This window comes from Micromesistius poutassou (assembly GCF_964030765.1).
Source record: "Micromesistius poutassou genome assembly, chromosome: 12".
NCBI lineage: Eukaryota > Metazoa > Chordata > Actinopteri > Gadiformes > Gadidae > Micromesistius > Micromesistius poutassou.
Window position 1 is genome coordinate 13,282,460 of NC_140282.1, and position 19,116 is coordinate 13,301,575.

General features: G+C 47.9%; 1 protein-coding gene across 1 annotated transcript in view; it reads left to right on the top strand.

Moving 5' to 3' along the window:
- Positions 1 to 19,116, top strand: part of tln2a (talin 2a) — a 104,591-nt gene that overhangs the window by 82,471 nt on the left and 3,004 nt on the right. The window contains exons 34-57 of the mRNA XM_084476311.1: positions 642 to 731; positions 1,004 to 1,126; positions 1,528 to 1,671; positions 2,490 to 2,651; positions 2,796 to 2,936; positions 3,812 to 3,993; positions 5,173 to 5,305; positions 5,786 to 5,887; positions 6,205 to 6,375; positions 6,870 to 7,016; positions 7,430 to 7,531; positions 7,902 to 8,021; positions 8,464 to 8,610; positions 9,372 to 9,538; positions 10,367 to 10,550; positions 11,331 to 11,456; positions 12,896 to 13,012; positions 14,071 to 14,256; positions 14,570 to 14,677; positions 14,806 to 14,911; positions 16,575 to 16,699; positions 18,032 to 18,220; positions 18,389 to 18,571; positions 18,968 to 19,093. Of these exons, the coding sequence (XP_084332437.1) occupies positions 642 to 731; positions 1,004 to 1,126; positions 1,528 to 1,671; positions 2,490 to 2,651; positions 2,796 to 2,936; positions 3,812 to 3,993; positions 5,173 to 5,305; positions 5,786 to 5,887; positions 6,205 to 6,375; positions 6,870 to 7,016; positions 7,430 to 7,531; positions 7,902 to 8,021; positions 8,464 to 8,610; positions 9,372 to 9,538; positions 10,367 to 10,550; positions 11,331 to 11,456; positions 12,896 to 13,012; positions 14,071 to 14,256; positions 14,570 to 14,677; positions 14,806 to 14,911; positions 16,575 to 16,699; positions 18,032 to 18,220; positions 18,389 to 18,571; positions 18,968 to 19,093 (3,381 nt within the window). The remainder of the gene's footprint in view (positions 1 to 641; positions 732 to 1,003; positions 1,127 to 1,527; positions 1,672 to 2,489; positions 2,652 to 2,795; positions 2,937 to 3,811; positions 3,994 to 5,172; positions 5,306 to 5,785; positions 5,888 to 6,204; positions 6,376 to 6,869; positions 7,017 to 7,429; positions 7,532 to 7,901; positions 8,022 to 8,463; positions 8,611 to 9,371; positions 9,539 to 10,366; positions 10,551 to 11,330; positions 11,457 to 12,895; positions 13,013 to 14,070; positions 14,257 to 14,569; positions 14,678 to 14,805; positions 14,912 to 16,574; positions 16,700 to 18,031; positions 18,221 to 18,388; positions 18,572 to 18,967; positions 19,094 to 19,116) is intronic.

The following is a 19,116-nucleotide window of genomic DNA, read 5'->3' on the forward strand; positions in this document are numbered from 1 at the left end:
CAGCAGGCCCCGGGCCAGAAGGAGTGTGACAACGCCCTGAGGGAGCTTGAGGTAAACACACGCACACGCACACACACACGCGCACACACGTCCTTGTTGAGCAACGAGCGTGGCTGCCTAGCAACGGACCTCTGCTGGCCTCTCATCGTGAAAGCCCTGGCAATCTCTTCATGACCTTGTCTCTCACTGTTTAATCTTTTAAGAGCAACGCATGCCGGGGAGGGTGAACTACGAGTGAATGTTTGCAGAATAGAACAGAGCGATAGACAACATACTTACTCCACAACATCTTGAGGTCTGCCTTAACACTGTTATAAAATAAGGGCGCAAAACGTGACCAATTTTATTCAAATGTATTATTTCGGCAGAATTATTTTTATATTTGACTTTCTCATACTTGTGTTTTCGTATTTTAGGGTTAGTGTGTCCTTTTCAAAGGAAAAGGACGAACGTGGTATAAAGAAAAATTAATTGGCTTGCCTTGCTTTTATTTATTTGATTTCTTAAGTCACAGCAGTACAGTACAGAAATGATAATAATGAAAAATGGATAACGATGAAAGAATACTTCACTTTTGAACTCATTTAAAGCATTGGTAATGATCTTTGAGGTAATGTCGGTGTGTCTCTCACCGACCGCAGGCCGTGAGGGGGTTGCTGGACAGCCCCAACGAGCCGGTCAGTGACCTCTCCTACTTCCACTGCATCGAAAGTGTCATGGAAAACTCTAAGGTAGGGTCCTGTGTGTGTGTGTGTGTGTGTGTGTGTGTGTGTGTGTGTGTGTGTGTGTGTGTGTGTGTGTGTGTGTGTGTGTGTGTGTGTGTGTGTGTGTGTGTGTGGCTGTGGGATGGTGCCTGTTTGACCCTCTGGGGAGCGTGCATGCGAGGGAATGTGCTGAAGTCACCGGTTGTCCCGCATGGAGAGAAATATAGCTCAGCGCCGCGATTCCACGGCCCCTCTCTCCCCCCTCTTGACCCCCTGACCTCTCCGTGCTGAACTGGCAGGTGCTCGGGGAGTCCATGGCGGGCATTTCCCAGAACTGTAAGCTGGGCGAGGTGGGGGCCTTCGGAGACTGCGTGGGGTCGGCCTCCAAGGCGCTGTGTGGTCTGACGGAGGCTGCAGGACAGGTACGGCGGTGCATGTCCGACCCAAGCAGTGGAGCTCAGTGCTGTCCTCTGCTGTAAGGGGTGAGATGGGGGCTTAACGTGTCACTGTATGGCCCGTCATCTCATGGATGGCCTTGTCTTTTTTTTAATCTTTTGAATAGCACCTTTAGCGGTGGAAGACATTATCATAGCTATTATTATTATTTATAACAATTATTATGTTCCTTTTTTTAAATGTATTTATTTAATGTTATCTTACTTATTATCATTATATAATCATTATTATGAAAAAATAAATTGTGATTTAGTGTGTGTGTGTGTGTGTGTGTGTGTGTGTGTGTGTGTGTGTGTGTGTGTGTGTGTGTGTGTGTGTGTGTGTGTGTGTGTGTGTGTGTGTGTGTGTGTGTGTGTGTGTGTGTCAGGCGGCCTACCTCGTGGGTGTATCGGACCCCAACAGCCAGGCGGGTCACCAGGGTCTCGTGGACCCCATACAGTTTGCCAAGGCCAACCAGGCCATCCACATGGCCTGTCAGAACCTGGTGGACCCCGACAGCAACCCCTCCCAGGTGACCCCCGCACCCCGCCACCAAGCACACCGCCACGTGTACGTCACGTTCTCCGTGTACGTCACGTTCTCCGTGTACGTCACGTTCTCCGTATACGTCACGTTCCCCGTATACGTCACGTTCTCCGTATACGTCACGTTCCCCGTGTACGTCACGTTCTCCGTATACGTCACGTTCTCCGTATACGTCACGTTCTCTGTATACGTCACGTTCTCCGTATACGTCACGTTCTCCGTATGCGTCACGTTCTCCGTATGCGTCACGTTCTCCGTATGCGTCACGTTCTCTGTATACGTCACGTTCTCCGTATACGTCACGTTCTCCGTATGCGTCACGTTCTCCGTATACGTCACGTTCTCCGTATGCGTCATGTTCTCCGTATACGTCGCGTTCTCCGTATGCGTCACGTTCTCCGTATGCGTCATGTTCTCCGTATACGTCACGTTCTCCGTATGCGTCATGTTCTCCGTATACGTCGCGTTCTCCGTATGCGTCACGTTCTCCGTATGCGTCACGTTCTCCGTATACGTCATGTGCTCTCACTCTGTCTGTATATCTCTGTCATAGCTCTTTCCATCTCATTAGTTTTTATCTATCCCGCTCTATCTTTGTATATTTTTCTATCCATCACTCAGTATCTCTATATTTCAATCCCTCTTGCTGTTTCTTTATGTCTCTCGCTCTCTCTCTCTCTCTCTCTCTCTCTCTCTCTCTCTCTCTCTCTCTCTCTCTCTCTCTCTCTCTCTCTCTCTCTCTCTCTCTCTCTCTCTCTCTCTCTCTCTCTCTCTCCGTTTGACTCTCTATGGTCTGCGTTGCAGGTCCTGTCCGCGGCCACCATCGTGGCCAAGCACACCTCCGCGCTGTGCAACGCGTGTCGCCTGGCCTCCTCCAAGACCGCCAACCCCGCCGCCAAGAGACACTTTGTCCAGTCGGCCAAGGAGGTCGCCAACAGCACGGCTAACCTGGTCAAAACCATCAAGGTCAGTCCCGACACTGCTCCCCCCGCCCCACTTCTACCTTAGAGTTTACTCTTATTAAAGTCCATTCACGTCCGCTGAGTTCTAACGTCCTCTCTCTCTCTCTCTGTCTCTCTGTGTCCCTCTCCCCCTCTCTCACCCCTCAAGGCCCTTGATGGAGACTTTTCGGAGGAGAACCGGAACAAGTGTGGCGTTGCCACGGCGCCGCTCATCGAGGCGGTGGAGAACCTCACGGCCTTTGCCTCCAACCCAGAGTTCGCCACCGTGCCAGCCCAGATCAGCCGCCAGGTAGGAGCACTCCCCCGCCCGCCCACGCACGTGCAGGCAGCGATGTTGTTTACAGGGTGTGTTTGTTGGTTCACATGAGTGCACAAGATCGAGGGTTCCTGCTGGGAGGTAACCGTGATCTCTGCAGCCGGCACCTTCACTCACTATGTATTTGTAGCTATATTAGGTGAGTGCCGCAAGCATCCTTCACTATTGTTATTCTTAGGCTTTATAATTATTCTTTCTTTTTTTCTTTATTATTCGCTACAAACTTTGGCAGGTCTAGAGACTCCATTCCACTTTTCAAATGTTCATATTTGCTTGGAATCGTGCGCTACCATTCAAATCTTGTTACTATTTTATACGTACATTGTACAATATTACGCTAGAAGCGAAATTCTAATGTACTTAACAACGTCATGCTATCTACACAAACAATGTGTCATATGAAAGCTGAGATTCCAAAGAGTCCAATAGTATGAGCCATATCATTCTGTGACCTTAACTATATGTGAAAAAATAATGTCAATAACACTTTTCCAAGTTACTATGAAATGATGAAACATGCACGCAGGCATGCACTTCTCCTGCATTTTTACATTGTTAATTCCATTTAGATGTTTGAACTTTGTAACTAGGTTGCTTTATTAAAAATATATGATATATGATATATATAGTGCAACTAAACTTTGCATTACAGCACAGTGTCAAGTTATGACAGTAGAACCTATACATGTATTTTCGCTCCAAAGTAATGTGGAAGGAAATGAAGCTCTGCTATATTTCAAATAACCCTGCAGATGATTGGTTTTATTATTACGCCTTGTGCAGTTTTATGCAGTGCAGTGTTGAAATCATATTACAACAAATTGAAATGGCTATCTTTTTCATTATAGGGCTGTGCGGCCCAGGAACCCATCATCCAATCGGCACGCTCCATGCTAGACAGCTCCACCTACCTGTTGAAGACTGCACGTTCATTGGTCATCAACCCTAAGGACCCGCCCACCTGGTCTGTGCTGGCTGGTCACTCCCGAACCGTGTCTGACTCCATCAAGGCCCTCATCACCGCCATCAGGTTGGTCAGCTTCTACCCTGACCCTTAATACGTCTCCCTAATATGACCTTAGTCTAGATTAAAGTCTAGATTAAAGAACAGGTTTAACATCATGAACATCCACATCAAGATTGTGGATGTTGAACCCACCTGCTAGGAGTCAAACACATTCTAACCAGTAGAGTATCCCCTGCACCCACACTAAGGGAACATTAAGCTAGCTTTTGCTTCAAAAGCAATTTTTTGCTCCGTCATTGAATATTTGCACATTTGCAATATTTGAGTGGACAATGAGGCACTAAGTGACAGGAAGTGAGGGGGCCCCACATCTTCTCTTAATCAGGGCGACTGTAACTGCAGTTTATCCACTGTCGCCGGGGGACACCTCACTGTCCCGGAGCCCACACACATGCAGGCGCCCTTAGCGGTAGCACATTAGCACATCATTAATTGTGCAGCGACGGATGGGCGGTTCATCTTCGGGTGACTCGAGTCCGAATCCTCCCCCAGACTGCCAATGTGAGGACGAAAAAAATGTGACGTGGTTTTCAAAGTCATTCTAATCACACGGTGCCACAGCCTGCCACATCTGGGAATGGCTTCTCTACTCCAAACCGTTCGCCCACATCTCGACATTTTTCAAATTACTTTATTTTTTTTGTGTGTGCCCTAACGGCATGTCACTCTGCGCAGAGATAAAATTTCTAACTAACCCCCCGCCCCCCCCCCACACACACACACACACACACACACACACACACACACACACACACACACACACACACACACACACACACACACACACACACACACACACTGCCGTCACAGTGTCCCAGTAAGGCTGGCGGGCTTCAATCCTAATTTAACAGCACAGTTTGATCTCTGGCTGGCTCCCGTACTCCCGAGTCAGCAGATGTGAAGTTTTAACGAGAGAAACTCTACAGTAGAAATGATAGCAGTGCTGTCGAAGGAAAGTCAAAAATCTGCTCATGTCTCCCTTTTCATTTTCACTTTTTACTAAAGTTCATTCTAGTCTTGCCCTAAATGTTGTTATTTTCTAGTAGTAGTAGTAACTCACGCTGATGTTTTGCTCATCTCTTCCTTTCGTCGCTCTACCTCTACCTACACTCTCTCTCTCTTGTCTCTGTCTCTCTTCCCCTCTCTCTCCCACTCTGTTGCCGTCTCGCTCTTTCTCTCCAGGGACAAGGCCCCAGGCCAGCGCGAGTGCGACTCGTCCATTGATAACATCAACCAGTGTATCCGGGATATTGAGCAGGCGTCCCTGGCCGCAGTCAGCCAGAACCTGCCCTGCAGGGACGATATCTCACTGGAGGTACGAGAAGCCTGCAGGAATCTCTTGTCTGTTTCCTTTGTATCCAAAATTCTTTCCATCCCTTTCTTTTTCTTCCCTTCTCCCTGTATCTCTTTCTTCCCGTCTCGTTCTGTCTGCATCGCCCTGTCTCTCTCCCTGTCTCTGTCTCGCGCTGCACCTCTCGCTCTGTCTTTATCCGCATTTGTTTTTCGCCCCAACGTGAGATGGATTATTATCCTATCCAAGGGTAGTAAAAACATTGTCGGCCTGTCGACTGGAACTCGCACTTTTGATTCGCCAGCCCCTTCCTGTGTCCAGGGAGGTGGCTTACTGTGAAGGTAGAGGAGGCAGCGCTAGAAACCTCATTCTGTTTCTGTTGGAAACCCACACACATTTCCCACATATCCTTGATGTCTGTGGGTCCCTCGTGAAAACTTGATGCAACAACATTTGTGCGTTGTTCATTATACAAAATAATAGTTTTTCATCTTTCTTCCGCAGGCGCTGCAAGACCAGCTGACGTCCAGCGTACAGGAGATTGGTCACCTTATCGATCCCGTTTCCACGGCAGCCAGGGGCGAAGCAGCCCAGCTCGGCCACAAGGTATACAGCTCTGCACTGCCTCAGATCGACTGTACTTATAGCATGGTAGAATTTATAATATTCCCTGTTGACTCTGCCTCTTCCTCCTACTCCTTGTCCTTCTGCCCCTCCTCCTGCTCCTTCCTCCTCCTCCTCCTACTCATTGTCCTGCTTCCCCTCCTCCTGCTCCTTCTCCTTGTCCCCCTCCTCCTGCTCCTTCCTCCTCCTCCTCCTCCTCCTCCTCCTCCTACTCCTTCTCCTTCTGCCCCTCCTCCTGCTCCCCCTCCTTCTCCTTGTCCTTCTGCTCCTCCTCCTGCTCCTGCTCATTGCTCCTCCAGGTGGCCCAGTTGGCCGGCTACTTTGAGCCTCTGATTGTGGCGTCGGTGGGCGTGGCTTCCAGGCTGAAGGACCACCAGCAGCAGATGACCTTCCTGGACCAGACCAAGACGCTGGCAGAGTCCACCCTACAGATGCTCTATGCTGCCAAGGAGGGGGGTGGCAACCCCAAGGTAACCACGGCAACAAGAATTGGATCGTTTTTTTTTTAGGTTTTTTATATTTTATAGCTCAAGCTTGCAAGGTTTTTTTTTTTCGAAATGCAAAAGTCTCTGCTTTGAGATTGTTGCACCACATAGTGTATTGCTGTAAGAAGGAATTTAACCAAACCACCTATTCAATTACGTTTTACTTGTGTAAATGTATGTTTTTTTTATTTAACGACTTAGTCAAGTCATCTTTGATTTGAGTTGTCATGTTGCGTTATCAATAATAGGGGACCTATGTCGCAACAACCTTGGGTTTGTACTTGGACTAAATTTACACAACACCCTTTATTTATAGGAACACTTACATATCTGTTGGATTTTTACACATTAAAAAAAAAAAAACGTTTTAATTGATCCTCCTGAATGATCCAAATAGATCATTCAGAGTTGCTGTCAAACCTGTTGTATGATCCCCTTTGTTTTTAATGACACCACATCATGGGACCGCCCCCCCCCAGGCATCCCACACCCATGAGGCCATAGCGGAGGCTGCTCAGCTGATGCGGGAGGCGGTGGAGGACATCATGATCACCCTGAACGAGGCGGCCAGCGAGGGGGGGATGGTGGGCGGCATGGTTGACTCCATCGCTGAGGCCATGAGCAAGGTCAGGGGTCATCCTTATCGTGACATGACACTGTCAAGGTCAGAGGTCATCCTTATCATGACGCTGTCAAGGTCAAAGGTCATTTTTATGATACAGCACAACGTCAAGTTTAGAGTTCATCCTTATGATTACATGACACTGTCAAGGTCAGAGTTCATCCTTATTATTACATCACACTGTCAAGAACATGACTGAGGTCAGAGGTAGTATTCATTAAAAGTTATAGGAAAACAAACCTATCTGCAGCCATTTTTAGATATTTCCACTTTATATATTATCTATTCTTTCAGGGTAAGAATATGTCGATTTCTTTCTGCTGTGCACCCTCTCTTTTTTAAAGCCCATTATTGAATTGTCGACAATGATGAATATAGTTAAAAAGTACAGTTTCTAAGTGTGCGTGCACTTCCCAGCTGGACGAAGGCACCCCCCCAGGGGTGGAGGGCTGCTTCGTGGACTACCAGACCAACATGGTGAGGCACTCCAAGGCCATCGCCGTCACCGCACAGGAAATGGTGAGGACCAGTCACGTTTCAGACGAGTTAAATACTCACGGATCAAACAGTGGCCTTGTATACGAGTTTGCGAGCACTTGAACCTGAAAGTCATCCGTGATCTGAGCTTGTACGTGTTTCCTGTGCTGTTCCGGATGGTTTGACGGAAGATGAAGAACGAGATGGAAATGACGTGGACCATACGTGTATACGCAATGAATTAATGTTTGTGTGTGACATCTTGACATCTGTTTAACATTTTAAATGAAACATGATGTTGGGTTATTAGATATGACGCACACACAGACATACGATGTCTGTGTGTTTTTTAAGATAGCCAAGCCGTCCCAGCCAAGTCACTCACATGCGTTTAACATCTGATGTGTGTCAGATGACCAAGTCGGTGACCTGTCCAGAGGAGCTGGGGGGGCTGGCCTCCCAGGTGACGGTGGACTACAGCCAGCTCGCCGTCCAAGGGCGACTGGCCGCCCACACGGCTGAGCCCGAGGAGGTAGGCTTTGTTGTTGTGGCTTTGTGTTTTTGTTGTTGTCACCACTGGTATCCGCTCCATTCTTTTAATAACCTTGGACATCTAATACATATTTATAAGGACCAAACAAAAAGTGGAATGAAAACTAAATGTAAAATATAAAAGCGATAGAAGTATAAAACAGAAACATGAAATATATTATGCAATCAAATGAACAAGCGGATGTATACAACGGTGCAGGGATACATGTGATCAATAATAATGGAAGCTATGGTTTCATTCCATTTTGTATATTATTGTAAATGCATTGCATTTTGTGTTTGAGAGACTAAAATCGGGCAAATAAGAACCGGAAAATAAGCAGGAACACACTTGATATTCCTAGTCCTCCACTCTGCTGATCCATGGTGAGCATCACACCATGCCCTACTCCCCCCCCTCCTCCCCCCCCCCCCCCCCCCAGATCGGGTTTCAGATCAAGACCCGGGTGCAGGACCTGGGGCACGGCTGCATCTTCCTGGTCCAGAAGGCCGGCGCGCTGCAGGGCATGCCCTCGGACAGCTTCACCAAGCGGGAGCTCATCGAGTGTGCGCGGGCCGTCACCGAGAAGGTACTGTGGGATATATGTAGGATCGGAAAACAACTTGCCATCTTTATTCATGTTGCACAGTTTGAAAAAAATTGTACCACTTGATGAAGTGACAGAGACACTGCCCTGTTGCTCCATCAGAGGTTGATTTATCTCCCAAAAGTTGAGATGTGCTTCAGAGCAAAGAGAGATGTGCATTGATTATTCTTCAACCTTCAGCTAGACAAGTCTCGTCATGCATCACCATAATTATTTCTAGTCTGCCGCTGTGAGAATCATGAACTAATCAGAGGATTGATAACCCATCCAACCTCTCTTCTATTCCTTTTGAATGGGGTTGGGTTCTGTTTGAGTACAAGAGGGTTAGTCAGCCTCCAGGGTCCTCTAAGACCTACATGAACAGGCATGACATTGACGTGAATGTCAAAATCAAAAGGCAGTTTTCGAACAGTGATTGTGAGCAATGGGATTTGTTGACTGCAAATTCCAGGTCTGATGGGAAACATATTCATCCGACCTCTATAACCTTATGAAGTGGTTATTTTTTGGAGTGCGGCCCAGTTCCACCTGATCCACAGGTACCATGGCTTGAGGAACGCTGTTCTTGTGTACTGACTGTGTGTGTGTGTGTATGTCTGTGTCCCTCTCCTCTCTCCTCTCCTCTCCTCTCCTCCTCTTCTCTCTCTCTCTCTCTCTCTCTGTCTCTCTCTGTCTCTCTCTCTCTCTCTCTCTCTCTCTCTCTCTCTCTCTCTCTCTCTCTCTCTCTCTCTCTCTCTCTCCAGGTGTCTCTGGTCCTCTCGGCGCTCCAGGCCGGTAACAAGGGCACGCAGGCCTGCATCACGGCTGGCAGCGCGGTGTCCGGCATCATCGCTGACCTGGACACCACCATCATGTTCGCCTCCGCCGGCACCCTCAACGCTGAGGACAACGAGTCCTTCGCTGACCACAGGTGTGTGTGTGTGTGTGTGTGTGTGTTGATTACCCTGCCTTGACCTGACCAGGTTAACTTTGACCAGCAACAGCCAGACGAGAGTCACCCCTGGCGGAGCGGACAGGATGACATATTAGTGGGGCGGAAACGGGAGGAAGCTCTTGGAGAATAAACTCTCCCAGGTCGGAGGAAACGGAGGAAGTCATAGGGCTCATAAAACTTCCAAATGTCCAACACGAGGACACCTGGATAGACTCGGCAGCGAGTTCGTACGTGGAAAAGGATGAGCCAAAGCGTGGTTTCGTGAGAGACCCGATCGGGACATGGTGTGTTTCCTGTTGGAGATTGGTGGTCGTGTTTTTCCCTGCCTAATGGGATGTCGTTCGTTAAACCACACATTAAGGCGTCCAGCCTTCACATATTCACACAGGATCCTGGGCTACAAGATAATCCATAAACTCCCGGGTCTACAGTTTAATAAATAATAATGATGTGTATGTAATGTGGTATTAAAGGTCCTCTGGCAGCGGGTTTAGCATGGTCTCGGGGTTTAGACGTCAAGTTGAGTGCTTCGTTCTGCTGACATGCACTAATGGGGGACATTGTTATAATGACCTCCGCTTTCACTCTTGCTATCTTTTTCCCTCTCTTTTTTTTCTTTTTTCCCTCTCCTTCATTCTACTTCTCTCTTCCTCTGCTCTCTCCTCTCTCCTTTTTTCTTGCTTTTTCCTCTTTCTCTTTTCATGTCTCTTCCTGGGTCTATCCATTTCTTTCTGTTTTGCTCTGGTCCCCTTCCCTCTCCCTCCGTTCCCCCACCCCCCCCCCCCCCCCCCCTCGTCTCCCCAGGGAGAGCATCCTGAAGACAGCCAAGGCCCTGGTGGAGGACACCAAGATGCTGGTGTCCGGGGCGGCGTCGGGCCAGGACCGGCTGGCCCAGGCGGCCCAGTCCTCGGCCAAGACCATCACCCTGCTCACCGACGTGGTCAAGCTGGGCGCCGCCAGCATCGGCTCCGACGACCCCGAGACCCAGGTAGTCCGTCCTCGCTTCCTCTCCGCTCCTTCCGCGTGCACTCCCTTTTAACTCCCTGAATATAACACTAGACACTCAATATGTAGTGTCTATTCTCCCATTCTCTTCTCTACCGTTCCCTACTATTCCCATTCTGGGAATTTGAAGTATTTTAAGACCGGTTTGGCAGTTGGTCCAATATACATTGCATGTATTGATCGCTCTCTGCTTCAGCTGGAAGTCACTTTTGATCAGACTTGCAGTCCCGTAAAGGATCCTGCAATTACTACCTTTCTTATCCTTCGCTTGTTTAAAGATAAGGTAGGCCATTTGGAGTACCTCTCCCACCCCTCCCTTCAAGCCTCCCTCCAAAGCTACTCCCCCAAAACACATGACTAGCTCGCTAGCTTCGGCAAAAAGTCTGGCTAGCCGGTCATGCGCAATGAGTGCATGGGTAAGTGGGTAGACCGACAGGTAGACCATCCAAACGTTCATTCTGACCAAATGAAATGAGATACAGGCTATTTTTCAAGATATATTCAACATATATGGCAAAGAAGTTCTTCAGAGGGCCTTGATCAATGTGGCCCCTTGCACACTGTAATTACCTTCAAGGGCCACGTAAATACACAACGACTACCCAAAACACAATTATAGATTAGCCTTTAGAGACACTGTCTGCCACCAACCAGTCAATGAAAACACTGTAACACCACCTTCATGGGTCATTTTCATCCCTGCCGCCTCTTGTGTCCATGGGTCCTCCTAAACCCCCCCCACTGTTTCCTGGGCTCCCTCTAGGTAGTCCTTATAAACGCGGTGAAGGACGTGGCCAAGGCGCTAGGGGAGCTCATCAGTGCCACCAAGTGTGCAGCTGGCAAAGCTGCAGACGACCCGTCCATGTACCAGCTGAAGGGGGCTGCCAAGGTAACCGCGCGGTCCGCTCACACACCCCTTGCGTCTGCCTTTACCCCCTTTGACAGTCGCGTGTTTCTGTACGTCTCTTTTCGGTTGGTTGAGTATAGATGTATGGCTTTATTTATTTTTGAAACAAACTGAAACTGGATCTGAATTTTTTTTAAAGAGGATTTTAGCATTTAATAATCATATGGTAATATGTATCATCAATTATCATGCCTTTACTGCAGGGTAGAACTTTGCGTATCTATTGTGATCATACTCGCCAACTCTCCCGATTCACGCCGGAGACTCCCGATTTTTAACCTTGTCTCCTGCGATGCTTCCGGTCAGTCATTTCTCCCGTTAATCTCCCGATTTTACAGTGACGGAAACAAGTAAGATTGTGCAGGATTCGCAGTATCTGGCAACCCTGGCCTGCCTGTGCGCAAGCCGGTGACGTGACTCAGTCACGTCACCGTCATAAAGTTGTCAGTTAGTACTTTTGGGATTTTGAGGAGGGAAGGATGTATATATTTTTATTTATTATTTTATTATTATTTATTGCAGTGTAACAGCCTTATTATTTAGCCTTCTGGTACTCAATTCAACAATTAGAACTGCTCATTTTTTCATTGTTCTCAATGGTAAACAGAATCATTTATTGAATATCAAAGAAAGAAACATTTTCAGAAGAAGTTCCTTCATCAGGTTTAAAATAAAAGGCAAGAAATTACAACAATTTATACACACACCTGGTGAAGGAACCTTGTTCCTTGGGCCGATACACAGATGAAAAAAATCTCCCTATTTTTCACAACCCAATGTTGGCAAGTATGATTGTGATGCAAGTAGCAATGATTCTTAGAATACACTTTTCATAAGTAGCTCAATGGGTTTGTCTAGCTCGTTGGAGCTCCACAGTGCCTATGATAATGACCCATTTGACACACTCACAGTCTTTAGCCAAATAGCAAGACCCTGCGGCTCTGCCTAATGGTCTAGCCCCAACTACAGGCTTGGTAGGAACGACAAAATGGTTCAATGGTTCCCAAAATGTTTCGGCCTTTGACCCTATTTTGGGGTTAGGGTTAGCTTTATTGCTTATTACTATACTGGCTGTTTTATCACATAGTAAACAATAATTCCTACAATGGTTTCATCTTGCTTTTTTTAACATACAAACAATAATATATATTAATATTATGTAGGGCAAAAACAATACAGGTAAGACAATTAAACGTCCCCTACCACCCCCTCCCCCAATCAAACTCAAAGTATAAACTCACCTTGAAGAACAAGGTCTTCAAGGTGAGTTTCAAAATGAAGTCCGTAATCGCTACAGTTTAGCATTGAGCAATCGATCTGTTCTAAACCCTTAAAGTGGCGCGGATCACACCCACTTACACCACCACCGCCATCGTTGTCGTCGTCGTCACGTGATCATGTCCTGGTTGTCTTGGCGACAGGTGATGGTGACCAACGTGACGTCCCTGCTGAAGACGGTGAAGGCGGTGGAGGACGAGGCCACGCGGGGCACCAGAGCCCTGGAGGCTACCATCGAGTGCATCAAGCAGGAGCTCACGGTACGCACAGACCCCCCCCCCCCCCCCCCCCCCGTGACGCGGCGGTGCCGGGGGCCGACCCCTGGAAAGGCGGGGACGCGGCTCCACCGGTGGTCCGCGTGGGGCTTGTTGGCACAAAGAATCGATTTGGTTCTCTCGCGTTTTGGTCTTTTGTCGTCAGAGCTGGCAAAAACCTAGCCTGGGTATACCTAGGTTGCCCTGCGCGCAAATTCAATTCGCTCTTCTAGGCAGCCTGGATTCCATGGATCCGGTTGTTCCTCAGCGTGGGAACCAATCACAGAACGGGGGTGGGGGGACAGTCCATGCGACACACCGAAGCTCGTCGTTTGTTTATGTCTACGGATCCAACATGGCAGCAGACGAGAAGTAACCTTTTGATGCAGCCTTAGAGCAAAGTTTATTTTGAATTTTATTTTTTATTGGTTATGAGCTACGTACAGACGCATTTGATAGTCAATCGTAGCGGCCAATACACGGCTCTGGGCATTCGTAAACCACGCCTCAAATACGAGAAAATGAATGTGTGGTTCCCAGACTAAATCTTCTTGAGATTTGGTCTGGCGTTAGCCAGGCTAGGCAAAACCCAGTTCTCAACCTTTCTTGTAACACATGAAAGCAGTCAGCAGCCTGGACAGTAAAACCTCAGTCTAGGTTTTACTGGACAGTAAAACCTAGACTGAGTCTGTTTCTGGTAGTATCCACTCATAAACAAGGAACAGAAAGCAGAGCAATATACTGTATACTGTTATATATTAGGTCCTTTACAGATTTTTTTTTTTTTTTACGTTAAAATGGTATTCTATAAATATTTTGGCTGAAATTGTATTAGTTTGATAGTATGTATTTTTTTAATAGTTGAATAATATAAAATGGTGTTTCATATGAGGGTATAAATTTCCCTTCTCCATAGTTTTATGGTAAAAATGACCCAGCGTGTGGATTTTGGATTTTAGGACTTCAGCGCTGCATGCAGAGGAACCCTAACCCTGAATATTTAACCGTTTGACGGTTCGAACCCCGTTTCCATAACCAGGACGAATGGCTCTGCTTCCACTCAGGTGTTCCAGTCCAGAGAGCCGCCCGCCAACTCGACCACGCCCGAGGAATTCATCCGCATGACCAAGGGCATCACCAACGCAACGGCCAAGGCGGTCGCCGCGGGCAACTCGGGCCAACAGGAAGACATCATCAGCACGGCCAACCTGAGCCGCAAGGCCATCACAGACATGTTGACGACGTGCAAGGTGCGGGACGCTAACATTACGACGCTACTGGTCCTGTTGGAACACATGACGTCGTTTAGCTTTTTGATCGCATGTGATTAATAAGTGAAATGAAGTAAAATTCCAGGCAACAATTGTTGATCTGCTTGTGTGGATATAAACACTGAAGTAAGAACAGTTTACTGACCACACAAAAATGGGGATTTCATTAATGCAATTTGTGTGTGTGTGTGTGTGTGTGTGTGTGTGTGTGTGTGTGTGTGTGTGTGTGTGTGTGTGTGTGTGTGTGTGTGTGTGTGTGTGTGTGTGTGTGTGTGTGTGTGGTCTCCTCCAGAAAGCGGCATACCACCCAGAGGTGAGCGAGGAGGTGAGGAGCCGCGCCCTGATGTTTGGGACGGAGTGTACCACGGGTTACATCGACCTCCTGGAGCACGTGCTGCAGGTCAGCCCCCCCCCCCCCGACCTGCTGCAAAGCTGCAGGGTGACTGCATACATGTGGCGTCACACATGGCCTTTTATGTATTCAACGTCTGTGTGTGTGTGTGTGTGTGTGTGTGTGTGTGTGTCCAGGTGTTGCAGAAGCCCACACCAGAGCAGAAGCAGCAGCTGGCTGTGTGTTCCAAGCGGGTAGCGGGAGCTGTTACTGAACTCATCCAGACCGCAGAGGCTATGAAAGGTACTGACACGCACACACACACACGCAAGCACGTGTGCACACACACGCACACACACACACACACACACACACACACACACACACACATACATACATACATACATACACACACACACACACACACACACACACACACACACACACACACACACACACACACACACACACACACACACACACACACACACACCCTACATACACTTCCTTCACACACGCACACCCTACATACACTTCCTTCACACACACACACACACACACACACACACACACTGTATAGATCGTCCATTTAATTGCATATCGAGGTGTATTCGTTTTGTGCAGCCAGCCAATACGCACCCAGCTCACATACAGTTCCCAGATGCTTTGTTGTTATTGTGTGGTGGAATATTGTGAAGTACAAATTGAAACCCAGGCCAAACTGGTGGACCGCAAACTAGTGATAATGGTTAGTATGGTGTTGGTCGGTCCATACCCTTCATAGCAGAGCCCGAATGACCGAATTTAGCAGTCAAACTGGGACTTTGCACATGTTCAACTTGTGACCCTCCGCTGGATGCTATAGAAGTCATTGAAGCGGAATTCTCCCTGCTAAATGAACCCCAGATCTTCCTGCTTAATACAAGCATGAAAGCCTAAACCATGGAAACATGATCGTCAAAATAGAGAATGGAAATAAAAACCCACGCAAATATACATTCAAATACTGTAAGGCCATAACATATTAAACGGTAAGATGTAGAAACATTTGCATAGAAATCAATGTTTTCTATTTTTTACTTTTTAATATTATATTACTGCCTTACTGTATGTATATATGCATATCTCCCTAATAATTAATGTTGAGTAAGTCCGAAGGAAGGCTGTTGAAGTGGTTCCTGTAAGTCCAGCTTAGATGTGGTTGTGAGATGTTAGCAGAAACACTTCCTCTGTGGTAACGCCCTGTCCCTTCTTCCCCCGCCACAGACACAGGTAAGTGGGGGAATGTTTTGTGCTCTCTGTCTGAGTGGTTGTTCACCAGCTGTGTAGGCTTTCTCATCACTGTCTCATCACCCTGTCCCAGTGTGGACTCCTCATGTTGTTTAACACAGCTGCTGCTCAAGACCCAAGGCTTCAACTGTCTCTGACTCTCTCTGTCTCTCTCTCTGTCTCTCTGTCTATGACTCTCTCTCTGACTCTCTCTCTGTCTGTCTCTGTCTCTGTCTCTCACTCTCTCTCTCTGTCTGTGTCTCTGACTCTCTCTCCCTGTCTCAGATTCTCTCTCAGACAGAGAATCTGTCTGTTTGTCTTTATCTCTCTGTCTCTCTGTCCCTCTCTCTCTCTCTCTCTCTCTCTCTCTCTCTCTCTCTCTCTGTCTCTGTCTCTGTCTCTGTCTTGATCTGTCTTTCTGTGTCTCTTTTTTTGTCTCTCTGTGCCACGCTTTGTTCCATGTGCCATTTCATTCAAAAGAACAAAACAACGAAAAGCTGTTTCTTTATCATCCTCATGGCCGTTGTTTTCACCATGTGCATGAAAGGCTCTTACAGTAAATCTGTCACTCATTTGCGGCTTTTGTTGCGGTGTAATCACTGTTGTCGTGAGGCATGTTCTGCTTACAGAGTGGTTGCTGTTGTTCCTGTAAGTGCTCATATCCGTGTGTGTGTGTGTGTGTGTGTGCGTGCAACAGGCGCTGAGTGGGTGGACCCCGAGGACCCCACTGTCATCGCCGAGACGGAGCTCCTGGGCGCGGCGGCGTCCATCGAAGCCGCAGCCAAGAAGCTGGAGCAGCTGAAACCCCGGGCCAAGCCTAAGGTGACTCCATTACCCGCAAACGCTTCACGAGCACCCTGTACAGTAGTGACGCCTGTTCCATTTCCTTTTAACATTGGTTCAAATGGAGTATGTGTTAATAACAAGTTAAGTTCTGATGTCTTTGTATCGGCAGATAACCAGAGCGTTCTTTTATCTTTCATAGCGTTCAGACTGTGATCTGACTATTAGACATTTGATGCATGCCTTCATAACCGATGTTGCCTCAGTGTCTGACTAATACTTCTCTCTCTGCGGTGGACAGTGGCTTGTCCTCTATAACCTCAGCCTCAATTCAGACTGTGCCATGTGTGCATCCATAGATAGCCTTGTTCAGAGGTCAAATACAAGGACATTTTTCTGGTGGACACCTCACTAAGAATCGCAGTCAAACATTTTGCTAAATGATAGCATAGTTGCATTTCGTGGTGTTGATCCTTCTCTAGTGGACCACCGTCCCTCTCCTCCATTTCTCCACCTCCTGAACACCATCAGTCCGCCATCGCTCCCTTCTCCCCCCCCCCCTCGCTCTGCCTCTAAACACACACAGATGTATTTGAAACTGAATTAAAGCTACCTAGCACCTTCCCTCCCTGCCTCCCCGCCCTACCGAAGGCCTTCTCTGCAGGGCTCTGTGTGATATGTTTGATATATTAGGTTGTTATTCCGCTCCAACTATATATCAAACATATTCCTACAGTGTCCCGCACTGTCTACAGAGTTGTGATGTTGGTCTGTGTGTTTGCGTTTGTGTGTGTGTGTGTGTGTGCGCACACGCAACCATGCAAGTCTGTGATGGTGCCTACGTTGTTGGTGGTAAAACCTCAATGATTGGAAACTAATGAACGTGCATTGTCATCTGTCCTGAGATGCTGTTCTGCTTATCTGAATTTAGCATTCATCGGTGGAAGATCAGGATTGCCTCATCAGTGACTGCATTGATTTATCAATCAGAAAGATCAACGGGTGCTTTGACACCTGTCGTTTGGTTGGTTTGAAATCTGCTACTGGCAGGACTGTTGCGGTTGGTAGATAGGTGCCTAACAAATCAAACTATTGATCACTGGGAAGTGTGTTTGGTGTGTTCTGAACAGTCTCAATCAGTGACACATCCTGAAACAAACCGGATTTAAGGGTAAAACGATCGTTGGTCCAAATAGGTCTGGTGTGAAAGCACCCTAAATATCTATACAACCAACTGCCAAACTTTTGTCTTGGCTTCAAATAAATAGATCTCTTGATTTAAGAAAAATCAAAAGCCTCAAGCTTAAATTAAAAAAAAGGACGACCTCAAAGTATCACTCCACATTACTTAACTGTTGGTCCCCCACACAGCAAGCTGACGAGTCCCTGGACTTCGAGGAGCAGATCCTGGAGGCGGCCAAGTCCATCGCTGCTGCCACCAGCGCCCTGGTGAAGTCTGCCTCGGCAGCCCAGAGAGAGCTGGTGGCCCAGGGCAAGGTGGGCTCCATCCAGGCCAACGCCGTGGACGACGGCCAGTGGTCCCAGGGACTCATCTCAGCCGTAAGTTGGAGATGTATTTGTGTCTTTTATTCTGGATTTTTGTGTTGTATATTTCTGCAATTTTCTATTCTCTATTTTTATTACGTTTCTCTAAAGTGTATATATGTCAACATTTAAACATAGCTCCCGTTCTCTCCCTCTCCCTCTCTTTGCCACGCCCCCCCCTAGGCGCGCCTAGTTGCCGCGGCGACCAGTAACCTGTGCGAGGCGGCCAATGCGTCGGTGCAGGGCCACGCCAGTGAGGAGAAGCTCATCTCCTCAGCCAAGCAGGTGGCCGCCTCCACCGCCCAGCTGCTGGTCGCCTGCAAGGTGAAGGCGGACCAGGACTCAGAGGCCATGAGGAGGCTGCAGGTGGGGAGGCTACACACATGCACACACGCACACACGCACACACGCGCACACATGCACACACGCACACACGCACGCGTGCGCTATACACACACACACACACACACACACACACACACACACACACACACACACACACACACACACACACACACACACACACACACACACACACACACAGAAGGACAGACAGAGTGGACTATGAGTGTAAGTGGGGTCAACATTAAGACAACAAATCCAAATCGATTTTTTTTTTTTGGGAACTGGGAACTTAGTAGGAACATTTTATAGTGATCTCGTTCCTCGTTCGACTATAAGGAACCAAATTTCAACCGCTTCATATCCATGTTATAACGTCATACCTAAGCAGCCCTTTGCTGTGTTTCTCACCCCCTCCAGGCTGCAGGCAACGCAGTGAAGCGCGCGTCTGACAACCTGGTGCGGGCCGCCCAGAAGGCTGCCTTCGACAAGGCCGACGACGACAGTGTGGTGGTCAAGACCAAGTTCGTGGGTGGAATCGCACAGGTGAGCCAGTCCCAGCCTTACCG